Source organism: Arvicola amphibius, chromosome 9, assembly GCF_903992535.2.
Source record: "Arvicola amphibius chromosome 9, mArvAmp1.2, whole genome shotgun sequence".
NCBI lineage: Eukaryota > Metazoa > Chordata > Mammalia > Rodentia > Cricetidae > Arvicola > Arvicola amphibius.
The window spans coordinates 2,749,782-2,765,312 of NC_052055.2; the positions used below are offsets into that span (position 1 = coordinate 2,749,782).

Here is a 15,531-nt window from a genome sequence, read left to right on the forward strand (position 1 = left end):
GTTTGAGACTAGCCTGGCCTATATGGTGAGTTCCAGGCTAGCCAGTGCTACACGAGGGCTTCAGCTTATACTCCAACTGCAGTCAGACCACCAACACTTCCCTCTCGTTGTGCCTTGCTTCTGCTACTGGTGTATCCAGATGTAAAAAAATTCAAGCAATGGGGCTGGAGAGAGGGCTCCGTGGTTAAGAGCATCAGCTGCTCTTCCAGAGGACAGGGCTCACTTCCCAGCACTCAACTCCAGTTCCAGGGGATCTGATGCCCTCTTCTGGCTGCTCCAGGCAACGTTCTCACAAGATGCAAGTGCATACGGGCAGTAAAAATACTCATATGCATGCAATAAAGATAAAATTTTTAAAAATTTAAAAGATGAAAGGTGATAACTAATTTTCTGCCATAAACTCCTACAGGATTTCAGAAACGGCATCAGATCACACAAGTACAAATCACACTCTATCTCAAATAATAATGAAAACCCTATACTAAAAAAGGCTCTAATAAAAACTTCAGCCCACATCTGATTTTGTAAGAAGAGGTAATATATATCACTACAACTTAGTTTCTGCCTAAATGTTAACTACCTAAAATAAGATAAATACGACTTTTAATTCATCTACCTCCTTCCACATAGAAAAACTAAAACAGAATAGTGAAAAAAACAAACCATGGTAAGGTAAATGTTAATTTCTCCTCCCCATCTCCATAGGCATTATCATTTCAGGATGCAGGCAGAGTTTTCCGGTCCTGCTTCATCCATCTGGGGTATCCTGACTCCACCCATTCCCCAAGCCTCCAGCTGTCGCCCAGAAGCAAGGTCTAAGCTAAGCATGGCCTTCACTTGGGTGTGCACAAACGCAGCTCCAGCAGCCATCTACCAGAGCAACGTCACCAAGTGCGATGTTCTTTCTCAGGACCTAAGCTTCTATCCCAGCATCAGTACCAAACACCAACTCTTGGCCTTAGAGTAATTATCGTGCTCTGTATTCGGGTTGTTCATCTAATTAATGTCTGCAGTTACCAAGACAAAAGCAGCTCTTTCTTACCTGTTGAAGCAATTTACCATGGCACTTCCCGACAGACTCCCCGTGATACTGGCTCCAGCCAGTGCCATGGTGCTGGCGGTCTCGCTCAGGTTGTCTCGGATGGCGCCGATTCGGTCCATGTGGCTGCCACTCGCACTCAGACTGCCGGTCAGACCACCAACGCTTCCCTCACCTATGCTGGGGTTGTGCCTTGCTTCTGCCACTGATGTTGTGTCTAAATATAAAATAAGTCAAGAAATGAAGAATGATAGCTCATTTTCCTGCCTTACACTCCCACAGGATTTCAGAAAGGGCATCAGATCACACCAAGTACAAATCGCACTTGTGGTTAGGCATGAAGAGAGCAATTTTGGGTGGACAGCTCAATCTGAAACTGGTCCTAAACTTAAGATGGTCACTATTTATTGTTATAAATCCAGAAGATTTAGGAATTTTATTTATTTATTTGCACCTCCCCCCAGACAGGGTTTCTCTGTAGCTTTGGAGCCTGTCCTGGAACTCGCTCTGTAGACCAGAGATCTGTCTGCCTCTGGGATTAAAGGTGTGCATAGCCCAGCAGATTTAGGAGTTTTAAATAAACCAATGATTTAAAAGGCCTCCCTTGCCAGCACTAGGTTCCAGTGAGAGATCTTACTTCTAGATCAGTAAGACTGGGACAGAAGCTGAGCTCTAGATATACTAGATCCGATTGTGTCAGGATCCTATTCTAATTTTACTGTACTATTCACAATCTTAGGAATGAGAAACACACTTATTTATGCCAGCATCTGCGTTCCTATTTTATATCCAACCCTGTGACAAAATCCATGGGAGAACACAGCAGAGGCAGGAGTGGGAGTTCCCACAGTGCACGCCCGTCTCCCAGGCACTGCTGTTATCACGTGACCAGGGAAGGCCTCTCATGGTGAGACTCAAAGGCAGTGAAAAAAAGGTCAAAATTCGTCCGAAGAGGATTCTAGGCAGAGGTAACTCCGAGTTTCAAAGCCCAGAAAGAGGAGTTCTAACCGTCATTTTCAAGGAGAGGTGGCCTAAGACAGGACGGGAAGGGCAGCAGGAAGGTGTGAGACTAAGGACTGGACACCTTGCTCCCCATGTAGACGATCAAGAAATTCAAGAGAAGGCACACAACAGAAAGGTGGCAGGGCTCTGAGGACCTGGCTGGAATACTTGCAGAGGTGCAGAGGGCACAAAAAGGCTTCTTCGTTCTAGACATTTATTGAGAGAAACTGCTGGCTACAGAACAAACAAGCTGGTCAGCTGATGTTTCTCCTGGGAGTGTGTGCCGCCTTTATCATAACCGGCATTTCTGCCCACTACAGTTCTAATCTGTGTCTTCTAACGACACAGAAGCCATCTGCATGCAGTTCTTTAACTGCAGTCCTGTTCCTCCACATCCTTCTCATCCTACTCCATAAGGTTCTAATCTCCAGCGTACTCTCAGGAGGAGCCAGGCACCAGAACCAGAACCACGCTGCCCTCTCACACGTGCTCTGCTCTCCACAGCTCCTTTCCCAGCTCTGCTTCTGGATGGAAACTACAAGGCCGTCAGGTGTGCACCTCTAATCCCAGCACACGTGAGGCAGAGCGAGCCTCATCTACACACCAAAGCTCAGGCCAGCCAAGGCTATACAGTGAGACCCTGTCTCAGAGAGGAAGAGGGAGCATCTGAGCCAGCGTGAGAACAATGAGGTCTTGCAAAAGAAAGACAATGGAAATAATCACGTTTCTTTTTCTACTTAAAGGACTTACCTATAGCTGTGTTAGTTCCACCAACATTTATGTCATTTTCATCATCAAACTCAATTCTGACTCCTTTCCCATTGCCGGCTGAAACTCCACAACCCCCACTTCGGCAGAGGGAAATTGGAACAACACCATACACATAAGCTAACATAATGGGAACACCAATGCCTAAAAGGGAATTAAATTACATATCAGAAACCAGAAACTAAATCACAGAGCTATGAGGTGTAGGTCTTTTCAGAAGGTGCACAGGGGCTAAGGATTTGGCTGGAACACAAGCAAATGCATGATTCTCAGGTGGCTTCAGGGAACAGAGGGAAAGACAGAATATGTGAGTTTCTTAAGCGCAAACTCTGACTTAATCAACTGGAGGGAAGGGCTGCTCATCAGCTGTCCTAACAACAGGTTCTTGGGGGATGAACACAGGCCTTCCTTATATGTATGTCTGAGACATGCACTGTACCACTGAGCTACAGCCCCCTCCCTAAACTAGGTTCTTCAGTCTACAGCACTTTTAATGAAGTTGCTTGAGAAATCTCCTGTAGGTTCTACTTAAACTACCCCTCATCTTAAAAGTGATCCTCTTAGCAACCCAATAGTCAGAAATCTCTCTTCCGTCAAACTCCTAAGGTATTCCAAGGGAAGTTCTAAAGCATGCTCTTACCTACAGTCACCGCGGCCACCACGGGAGACACAATGACAGACAATGTCACACCACCTGCTATGGCCAGGTTCCGCTTGTGTTTTGAAACATCTTTGCCTTCATAGCGATTGTGAATCTTAAATTTAAAAGGGAATGGAAATTTAGAGGAGAAAAATTTATGTATTTAGTTTAGATAAAATAGTCCTACATGTACAAGAAAGCTGAAGTGATTTCTCACACAATTTCAGTCAAATGCCCTAATTCAAAGCAACCACAGCGTCACAAATTGCTCATTAAGGACCTGCTTACAAAAGGTGGCAGTAGCTCAGGAGATTTAGTTCGTGTCATAAGTTCAAAGTCATCCTTGTGTACATGGCTAGTTCAAAGCTGGCCCACACCATGAGATGCCATGGCATAAAAACAGTACTAGAGTCCACAGGTTTCTTTCTAAACAAGACTCCCTCGAACCAGCCCCAGGAGAGGGTCCCACAATCTTTTTCACTCCTAAAAGTTGGGCTAAAAAGGCACTTTATGAAACAAATATCACTTAAGTGCAACTTTTTTCCATACACCTTTTTTATGATAGAAAATTAACAGATGACTCAAAATCCTGTCTACGTATTTACAGTTTAAACAGGTAAAGACAAAGAAAAATAATGGTTACCAGGAGTTAAATCTCTTTAGCATCATTGCACAATCCATACCAATAGCAGAACTGTTGCCATAAAAATAGCTTATGAATTATTAAATGAAACTGGGAAATAGTTTAGTAGCTTTGTTCTTGTGGCCTGCAAAGGTCAAACTAAAGTAGGGCATCCCCATCTGTTTCAAGACACCCTGGGAACAACCTCCAAACCACACAGGTAGTCTCTAGATAGAATGCTAGGCCCTTTCTATGTTCGGCTCCCCAGTCTTTCCTGGACACAGTTCTAAGCAGAGCAGAGCCAAGCCTATACATGCGCAGGGTGGGCTGTGAGGACAGGCTGCTAAGAGAAAGGAATTCTTCATCAACTTTTGCTCCCACCCCCCCCACCTTTTTTTTTTTTTTTTTTAGACAGGACCTTGATCCACACACACACACACACACACACACACACACACTCTAGGCTGGCTCCCAAAGTACTGAGATTATAGATATACACCACAAGCCTATCAATTCTGGCATCCTTACCCTGATATGGACTAACAGTGACCACACCATCATAATAGTTTTGGTTCAACTTAACTGTTTCTGTTAGCTGATTCTTTCCTTCCAGTTTCTTTCATTTTTAAAAAACTTTATTTATTATATGTGTATGGGTGTACATATATTACCACATATGTACCATGTGTCCCATGTGTGTGCCCTGTGGCCATGGAGGCCAGAAGAGGGCATCAGATCCCATGAGATTAGAATTACAAACAGTTGTGGGCTGTTGGTACTGGAAATTCTTCTAGAAGAGCAGTAGGTGCTCTCTTAATCACTAAACCACCTCCCCCCACCGCCTTGAGACCTCAAACCCTCAGCTTTTTAAGAACTGGCTTCATGTAGCTCAGACTCTTCTCAACTCGGCATGCAGCCAAGGATGATCTTCTGATCCTGGTGTCTCTACCTCATAAATGTGGAGGTTAAAGGCATACCTAGCTTGTTATTCTTGCAATGTTTGTTGCAACTAAAAGCTCAGTTTTCAGGTACTTTCTTGACTTCTTAAGTTTTCCTGAGCTGATGTGGATCCCAACCATCACAGAAAATTAAAGAGAAAAACTAATCCATCAACTTTCCCTTTAGGTGCATGTATGAACAACACAAAAAATTTCTCGATATGTCTTGCACTGCAGACTGGCTGGCCTGTGCTTTAGTTTCTGGAGACCTTGGTTACAGACTGCCTGTCAGTCTATAAACTCACTCTCAGTATGCACTGTGTCTTTTCCTCCTAAGGACCTGAGCAAGTAGTTTTGCTTTCAATTAAAAAAAAAATCTTTTTGGTACTCTACATGAAAATGTCCACACTAAGCCTGATGTTTTGAGGTCAGCCTGGTCTACAAAGTGAGTTCCAGAGCCGGGCGGTGGTGGCGCACGCCTTTAATCCCAGCACTCGGGAGGCAGAGACAGGCGGATCTCTGTGAGTTCGAGACCAGCTCTACAAGAGCTAGCTCCAGGACAGGCTCCAAAACCACAGGGAAACCCTGTCTCGAAAAACCAAAAAAAAAAAAAAAAAAAGTGAGTTCCAGGATTGGCAGAGGGACTACAGAGAAACTTTGCCTGGAAAAACCAAAAATAAAAAAGAAAGAAAAAGAGAGCAAGAATGAGAGAGACACTAAGCGAGCCCACACTAGACTGACTCATGAGCATGCCCATGGGGCATTTCCTGACTCATGACTGACACAGGAGGGCCCAGCCCACTGTATGCCCATGGGTAGTCTAGTGTGCATACCACCATGCCAGACTTCATGTGGGCATTCTCTCTGTTAAGGCTCCTTCTTCTCAAATGACTCTAGCTTGTGTTAAGTTGACAAAAAATTAACCAGGACAGAAACTGATTTTAATAATTTTTCATGTAGAGTACCAAAAAGATCACATTGTTCATGTTTGTGCTGTCTTTCAGACTGTCTCAGGGCTAGCTCGGCAGTTAACAGTACATGTGCGGCTCTTACAAGGACTGCATTTGATGACCTGCTCCTGCCGCACCTCACAGCTGTCTGCAACTCACTTCTAGAGCAGGGTTCTCACCTTCCTAATGCTGTAACCTTTTAAAACAGTCCTCATGCTGGGGTCACCCCAACCAAAGCATTATTTTTGATGTTACTCCATAACTATAATTTTGATATGGTTATGAACTGCAATGTAAATATCTGTGTTTTCCAATGGTTTTAGGTGACCCTTGTGAAAGGGTTGTTCGGCCATAAGGGGCCACAACCCACAGATTGAGAACCACTGTTGTAGGTGACCTGATGTCGTCTGGCCTCTGTAAGCACTGGGTACACAGGCATCTGTGCAGGCAAACAGGTCAATGAAAAACACGCAGCTGTCTGTGAGAGGCTCATTCTTACCCTGGGTTTAGTAGCACAGCTCAGAAACAGGACTAAAGGACACACAGCCTCAGTATTGTCTATAGCACTGGCCATCTGGCAACAGCATGGGCTTCCTCTTGAGTTGGTGCTTTCTCCAGAACTCGGTACCCAACTGGCTAGACTAAATCTATGAGCAACTTCATGTACAGAATTCCTTCACCTGGACCCAAGTCCCTTTTCTAAACCGCGTATTAGGCTGGCAGGTTTGGAGGGTAACAGTATTTGCTGCCAAGCCTGAGTGTGACCCTGGACCAACACAGCAGAGTCAGAAAACCAGTTCCAGCGCCGAGCTGTCCACCTCACTCGTGTGCTCACCTACACACCAGGGGCAAGTGACGCAAATCTCATTACTTCACCACAAAGATGAGAGGCTGACACACCCAGGGTGCTACATCAGGACCCATCGACGGCTGGTGTGGAGAGACGGATGCAGGTTTATACATCACCTACTAACTGCCCTTATGAAAAGCCGTTCTCTTTGTTGTGATCACATAATTTCTTGACATTCAATTAATTTAATTTAGATGGCAACTGGCTTCTTTGTACTTCATAAATTATCCCATTAACTCTCCAAAAAGTTTCCTGCTTAGCTGATGGCTTACAGTTCAGCACTGGGAGGAGAGGGATGGGGATCAGGAAAAGTTTAGACCCCACCACAGACTGTCACAACTTGTCAGCTGTATTTATAAACAGCAGCAATACAGTGGAAGTGGAAAAATTCTAAACTCAAGAGTAAAGAACTAAAGAACTGGTTAATTATTCTTTCCTTGAGGGTATGCATTATTTAGCCATAAGTTTCTATCTTAAAGATCTCACAGAAATAACTTTAAAAGGATATACAAAAGAGAGAACAATGTCAATCATCCTCCAGAAATTTACACCAGGCATTGGACCTGCAGTGCAGACGTAACTATTTTAAAGGAAGGCTGCTTTTTATGCATACGCATTAGCCTACCAAATACTGGGAGGTTACTGTGGGAAATCGAGACTTTTGTTAGTTTACTTTTTATTGGTGAGACACATGGGATGGCTTCAAACTTGCTGTATCCTGAAGATGACTTTGAACTTCTAATCTTTCTGTCACTACTTCCCGAGTGTTGGAATTATAGGTATAATTTATGTAGTTTATGTAGTCAAATCAAGGACTTCCTTCATGAAAAAAATTTTACCAACAGAATTACATTCCTAGTCCAAAACTTTTATAATGAAGAAACCAAAACCAACCTCTATGTTAAAAAATAAAGCAAAGATATTTCAAGTCTAAGAAACACACCAACAATTTAGAAGAAAGTGTTTACCTTGCGGCCTACATACACGGGAATGCCTATGATCATGGCAGGGATGGCGATGCCAGCTATCAGAGCAATCCCTACAGGAGCACCCACAAGGGTTCCCAGCTGCCACAGGATTTTCTTCTTTCGGCTCCAGGGTTTCTTCCCCCAAAAAGTACAACCTGATGGACTGAGAGGAGAATTATGTAGTAACTGTGGGGAAACAGCTCAACATACCTCAGCCACAGCTACAGAGGGGACTGCCTCTCACACTTAACTACCCTCTTCTTTGTGTATTTTGGAGTCATTTAAAAGCCAAACGATTAAAGAAAGATCCACTTTAAATTACATAAACAGGATATTGTTAATTATGATTTAAAATTTATCCATAGTTCTTCATAACTTTTAAGACCTCCATTTCTGAATAATATACTGATTTAAAATAAAATATATTTATTCTATCTCTATTTTAGGCACACAATTATATAATTACATCCTAAATTCACACTGGGGCCTAAATGAGAAAAATTTATTTATGAGAAAATGAAGAGCTGGATTAACTGCATAAAGTAGCAGATATCAGCACTGGTGTTCAACAGCAGTGTAAAAGCAAAGGAACTTTCTCTGTTTCCTATCTTGGACTCGGTAATTCTAAGTTATTTAAGTACACTTGGTAGCTTTTAAGCTTATGTAAATAGGAAAACAATCCATTTCTTTAAGTAGCTTATAAATCTCAGGACTAAAAATACTTAGATTAATACAGCATGGTGGGCTGAAAGGAAATGGTCCCCAAAGGAAGTGGTACTACTAGGAGGTGTGGCCTTGTTGGAGGAAGTGTGTCACTGTGGGGGCGGTCTTTGAGATCTTTTCTCAAGCTTCCCTCAGTGTGACGGTCAGTCAACTTCCTGTTGCCTCCAAGATGTAGGTCTCTCAGCTCCAGCACCACCTGTGCCTGCATGCCACCATGCTCCCCACCATGATGATAATGGATTGAACCTCTGAGACTGTAAGAGAAGCCACCCCCATTAAATGCCTTCTTTATAGAGCTGCAGTGGTCATGGTGTCTCTTTATAGCAACAACAACCTAACTAAGACATGCTGTTTTCAAAACCAAAACAATGTGAAGACTATCATACATCATATATAGTTCTCTCCGTAAGCTTACCTTAGATAATGTAAATCAGAGATTTCTTTCATACACAACCAACAAAACTCACAGCCACAGACAGCACATGTCATATGATTGCAGCTCCCATCATTCATCTTTATTATATAAGCAGCACATCGTGGGCATGGCTTTATATCATCAGCTATGAGGAACACAGACAAGAAAATATAAAATGTGTAGACATAGTTTCCAGATTGGCAGCTTTAACACTGCCCAAACAAATCTTTGAAATTACATTCATTAGGTGGCAATTTTAGCCTGCTGTTTTTAGTATAGAAAGCATTTCTTTTCTTTCCTTCTAAGGAAATACACTTCGTAGTAAATTTCCAGGTTGTAACCATTTTCAAACATGGTAGCAAAGCAATAAAAACCAAGAATGACAGAGGAGTTCAGATTCCTGTATGCTGCCCTCTAGTGAAGGCGCCAACAGGAAACAGTTACTTCCTATTCACAAGGCACTGTACGGAAACACCCCCTTTTCTGTGATAATAACATCAACTAAGAACACTACAGACCACAGAGAACAGCTTCAGAATATCTTATCCTCAAGACTGCTAGTAAGTATTCTCCATATTTTCTGTTCATTTATTCAAGTGTTGCTAGTACAACTGTATGATTATTATTTTTTTTAATATTTATTTATTTATTATGTATACAATATTCTGTCTGTGTGTATGCCTGTAGGTCAGAAGAGGGCACCAGACCCCATTACAGATGGTTGTGAGCCACCATGTGGTTGCTGGGAATTGAACTCAGGACCTTTGGAAGAGCAGGCAATGCTCTTAACCTCTGAGCCATCTCTCCAGCCCCCAACTGTATGATTATTAATGCATTACAAAATGCCCCACAGTGACAGGTTAAAATGTCATGGTAGATAACCTTAGGTATCAACAAAGGATAAGCTGTACCACCATTCTGAATTATAGCTGTTCTTTAAATATAGGTCACCATTAGCCAGTTATATCCTCTTTAAATAATGGTCCTCCAAGATGTCAGGTCAACATTATTTAAAGAGATATAACTCTTTTTTTTATAAACTCTTATTTATATCCTCTTTAAATAATGGTCACCATTAGCCAGTTATATCTGCTATCTATATGCAATTTAGAAAATGTATTTACAATGCTGACCACTGAGTTTAAGTATTCCTTCCTGAAAGTTTTATGCTCAGTTTTTAACTGCTTTATCAATGAATTCAAGTTTCCTGAGTTTTTGAAAGACTAAGGCTATTTATAAGTTAAGAATTAATAAGGTTCACTTTAAGTGTTTTAATAATTCAAGCTATTTTGAGCAAACCAATAGCCCTAAGCAATCACAGACAATGATAAAGAATTATTTTTAGAATACAAAAAGTAAAAGTATTTATAAATTATGATTTAAATGACCCAAACAATATAGCATTTGCATTACAAATTTTAAATGTAAGATAGACAAGAAAAAAGCTAGCTTTTATACTTAACACAACATGTATATCAAAATGAAATACTAATCCTATCTGCTTAAGAAGCAGCAAACACAAAATGGCAAACTTAGTAAAACATTATGAAATGACTGTTAGATTTTTTCAAAGTGGCGGCAACTCGACTACATAGCTCTTGAACATGAACTAGACATCAATGCCACGTCACCACATCAGAGCTGCACACAGTGCCTGAACCCAAATCCCTGATTTACATGGCACAGTGTCATTAGTTTTATTTACCCTGAATGAACCAAACTGAAGTCAACTGATACAGCCTTTGCAGTCCAGTATAACACAAGTACATACACTCTCCCACGGTGATGACTTGGAGGAAGCCCAGTATTTGTTTAGATAACTAAGTCATAATGCTCATTTAAAAAATAACAAAAGCCATTTCAATGCTCCTTTTTGATGTACTGATGCTTAACACCAGCTCAACTCTCTAGCAGATGTCTGCGGTGTTTCCGTGTTTAACGTCGTGAGAACATGTATGAGGCAGACTGACTGCAGCCCTACAGGCATAAGCACTGCAGTGGCTTCATCTTTAAGATGAGAGAAACCTTTCTCGGGTCACAGAGAGGTCACTCCACACGCCCGTGTGTCCTGTGACAAAAACACCTCCCCCACTCTTGAAGGCGACATCCAACGGCTGCTGCCAACTCTCAGGAACAGGGCCTCACTAAAAATCCTTCTCGATCCATAGCTACAATTATAATTATTGCTAAAATCTTTGCATTATACCCTAAATCTTTAGGAGAGGAAATAGAATCAAATCAGTAAACAAACAGGAATGAAACCCAAGTGTATTATATAAAATATTAAATCTACATTAAAACTTAAAAGAATTTTTCTCAAGCAAGATAAAGAACATGACAATCTCACTTTTTTAAACGCAAATTTCTATACTTTTGAAATTTTCCCATTGTAATTATCAAGACAGAATGTTTTCTAGTAATTAAAATTCCAATGAACTAAGAACATTCTGTTAACAGAAAATAGTGATTTTTTTTTGACTAGTCAAAGAACATTAAGAACGCTAAGATTTTTAAAAAATTTAAACTTTTTTTGATGTGGTATGTCCTTCTGTATCTGTAGTTCTTTTTAATTGGTTGATGAACAAAGCTGTTTTGGCCAATGACTTAGCAGAGTAAAGGCATGCAGGAAATCTGAACAGAGATATACAGAGAGTAGGCAGAATCAAGCAGATGCCAGTCAGTCACCAAGGAAACAAAGTATGTCGAAAATGAGGTAACGCCACGGCCACAAGGCATTACACAGGCTGATAGGAATGGGTTGATTTAAGATGTAAGCGCTAGCTAGAAATGTAACTGAGCCATCAGCCAGTGTTGCTATTAATACGGTTTCTGTGTGATCGTTTAGGTCTGGGTGGTCAGGAGACGAAAGTGCAGTCTCCGTCTACATTTTTTATTTTGAGGTTTATCTTAATTTTTAGTTAGCTTCTAAAGACACCCTGAAATTCTGTATGTCTTCCTAAGTAAGGTATGATTTTTATGTCAATAGTACTAAATTAAATATATCTGAAATGTTTTTAAGTTTCACAAAATACTTAAATGTGTGGTCTTTATACAAACAGAAATAATTGTAAATTGGTTCCATTCCAAATTACTATTTTATTCAGTGTGTTTACAAGTCTTGTATATCACACTTACGAGCAATGGATGCAGACGACATCCAATGGTCTAGTGCACACAGAGGCAGCTTTTCTGTTGTCACTGACAATAATATCTTTCAATCTCAAAACTACTTTCTGTATTTATTAAACAAAAATACATCAAGAATAAGGTTTCCAGGACAGAAATACGTAAAACATAAAACACTTTTTAACAGTGAAAGCAAATAAGATAACAAATTAATGGTAACTGAATACTCTAAGTTAAAATCACCAACCAATCTCTATGTGTCCCTCTTTTTTGAAAATAGGGACTGGGCAAGTGACTCAGTGAAGAATGCACTTGCTTCAAGAGTGTGATTTTCCAGAACACGCAGTCAGACGCAGGAGTGCACACACCTGCAACCCCAGTGTTCCCGTGTTGGGATGGAAGGCAAAGACGGGAATTCCTCTAAGTTCACAAGCCAGTTAGCCTGACATACACACCAGAAAAGAACAAGATACCTTGTCTCAGTCAAGCAAAAGGTGAGGTCTAATACCTACGTTATCCTCTAAGGTCCACTCATGTGCTCACCTTCACACACTCGTGTGCACACACGTACAGCATAGAAATAAAAGCAGACACACTACCTGCTGCTCCAGACTCCTGGCTGTAGCTAATGGATGAAGAGCGTATAGTTCTTAAGCGTAAACTCTGGGCTCTCTCCTGTCGAGCAGCATCACAGGTCTGGTTTGGATGCCAGATCTGCTTACAGTGGTAGCAAAACTCTGTCCCACAGCCTTCTCGCCCACAGGTTAATTTGGGACAGCTGGCACATCCAAATGCTATCACAGCATATCTTCAAAGAACAAAGAAAACGACTTAAAATGTGACACAAAAACAAGACCAATTCAGCAAAAACTTAAGAAGCATTCAATTAAAATGCTACTCAGAAAACACTTTTCAGATATGCATTAATAAAATATAAACCCTAACAAATCTTACCAACATGAAAATAAGAGAAAAATGGTAGTTCATAAATGAAAGTAGCATAAATACCTTTAAAAATTCTAAATACTTTCAAATTTTAGCCAGGTGTGAGGGTGTGTATCTTTAATCTCAGCACCCAGAGGCAGATGCAGGTGGATCTCTGTATTCAAGGCCAGCTTGGTCTATAGAATAAATTCCAAGACAACCAGAGTGAGACCCTGTCTCAAACAAAACAACAACAAAAACAATGTCATAGTAACCAATGAGGGACTGGAGAGATGGCTCAGCATTTAAGAGTACTTGCTGTTCTTACAGAGGAACTGGGTTAGATTCCTATAATCCACATGGTGGTTCATAACTGTCTAACGCCAGGCACAGGGGATTTGATGCCCTCTTCTGGCCTCCATGGGTACTACATACAGGGACTGCACACATGTGGTATACAGACTTACGTGTAGGCAAAACATCCATACATATAAAAATATTACTTATTAAAACATATTTTTAAAAGGATAGTTAATTCATTGCAGTCCCTGAGGCAGGGTAAAGAATCGTCATTTTATTTTCAACTTTAAAGTACATGATTTAAAGCCAAGTTTTCATATATAAAGAACAATTCAGTGAAAAGGAAAAGACATTTTATTCTAAACCTCTTCCATATCCTATCTTTTACTAAAGGAATGAAGGAGGCTAGAGAAAGAGGAGGGGCAGAATGAGAAATGGGAAACCAGAGGAAATTCAAAGGCTAAGATTAAGGTCAGCTGGGTTTGTTTGTTTTTAAAATGGCAGCAATTAGTGATCCGGTTCAATGGTTAAGAGCACTGGCTGCTCTTGCAGAGGACTCTCATTTTATTCCCAACATCCACCTACATGATGCTCAAACTATACAAACAAGTTTCATGTTAGTAGGTAAAGTTTTCTATATAATACCAATATAACACCTGTAACATTACTAGCTACATATAAATTATGCTCTTAATCTCTAGAGAGCCAGCACAAACAATAATGTAAAAATAAAGGGACTCTAATGAGTTCTCTGTCCTTTGAACTGACAGTCATCATCAACAACTTACTGCATAGCCAAATTAAGGAAGGATTATTCTTTAATAAATTTATTTGACCACCATAAATTTGTTTTTCTTAACAATAGAACTTACTGAATTAGGTACTCCTATTTTGTTTCTCTTGGTGTTAATCTCTCTACTGTAAGGTGTATTCAATTTTAATAATGTAGCAAGTGAGTAAATTATCCACGTATATTTTCTTATTAATTTACCTTTTACTTTTATGACTATCTCTGTGATCTGCCCTGGTTTTGTTTAGTGTTATGTGAGGTGACAAGGTAATACAGAGCTATTTGTCAAGCGGAAGTAGTGGGCCCTTAGAGTCACTGTCTCAGTTTATGCTGGCCACAATTTCTGACACTTCATTAGGTAACTCATGTCCTAGGGGTCTATGAAGTACACTCGGAAAGCCACACCCTCCACATGCTATATACAGCAGAAATCAGTGCTCAGTGTTTGAAGTATTTTACCAGAGCATTAGATATAATGATTCTAAAAGGTTAAGGTAAAATGTTTTGTCCAACTCAAAATCTGATTTGATGAGAAAGATTTTCACTCTTGCACCAGTGACAATACTGTGCAAGTGGTCCTACAGGCTCAAGAGCGAGTCACATCCATGCTGCTTGTTTAAATAGGATACAGTCTGGTTCCTCAAATTATTTGAAAGCATTGCTCATTAATCCTATTTTCTAGACACAGAGTGTAACTTATCCTAGATCCCAGAGTTTGGTTCTGCCGTTACACCTGAAAGCTCAGCTAGCCCTGGCCTAGTTTAAAGAGTTAACTTCTCTTTACACACATATACACATCCCTACCAACTTCCATTTTTGAGGCAGGGTCTTATGCAGCCCTGGCTGACTTTGAACCTACTACGTGGCTGCAGATAATTTTGAACTTCTGACTGTCCTGCTTACACTTCTCAAGTGCTAAGATCATAGGCCTGTATCAGCATACTCAGCTTACATGGTGCTGGGGATCAGACCCTGGACCACATACTTGCTAGGCACACACTGTACCATGAGCCCATCTATGGTATCTTCAATATATGCTTTTGTTATGACAGAAACTCTTTAGTATTGGGAAGCATAATTCAAATCTGATACTAGGTTATATCCGAGACTTATATAACTAATGAATTCATGACTTATTAAGTAGCTAAGTTTTTAATGCTTTGTATCACACAGTAAACCTTGGCAGACAGTTGTGTGTTCACTTATTTACCCAGATGGGAAATACTTAACTTTTTCCTTTAAATACTTAATTTTTTTTAAAAAATTAGGGAATATAAACTAGATGCACTCTGAAAATTTACTCAACAAGTTTTTAAAGATTAGTTTGATTCAGGCAATACATTCTGAAACTATAATTTAATAAACTCATATCCTAATTTTCCCTGGATCTAAAATCAAATAATATAGAGATTCAGGGTTTTCATAAACTCATTTATATAATACATGGGGTACTAATAATATGGTAAATTTTACTAT

The 15,531-nt window shown here is 40.4% G+C and overlaps 1 protein-coding gene across 1 annotated transcript in view; it reads right to left on the bottom strand.

The window, feature by feature from the left end:
• Positions 1–15,531, bottom strand: part of Rnf19a (ring finger protein 19A, RBR E3 ubiquitin protein ligase) — a 38,975-nt gene that overhangs the window by 3,600 nt on the left and 19,844 nt on the right. Inside the window, exons 3-8 of the mRNA XM_038342446.1 lie at positions 12,641–12,849; positions 8,916–9,060; positions 7,778–7,940; positions 3,450–3,564; positions 2,792–2,953; positions 1,043–1,256 (exon numbers count right to left, since the gene is read on the bottom strand). Of these exons, the coding sequence (XP_038198374.1) occupies positions 1,043–1,256; positions 2,792–2,953; positions 3,450–3,564; positions 7,778–7,940; positions 8,916–9,060; positions 12,641–12,849 (1,008 nt within the window). The remainder of the gene's footprint in view (positions 1–1,042; positions 1,257–2,791; positions 2,954–3,449; positions 3,565–7,777; positions 7,941–8,915; positions 9,061–12,640; positions 12,850–15,531) is intronic.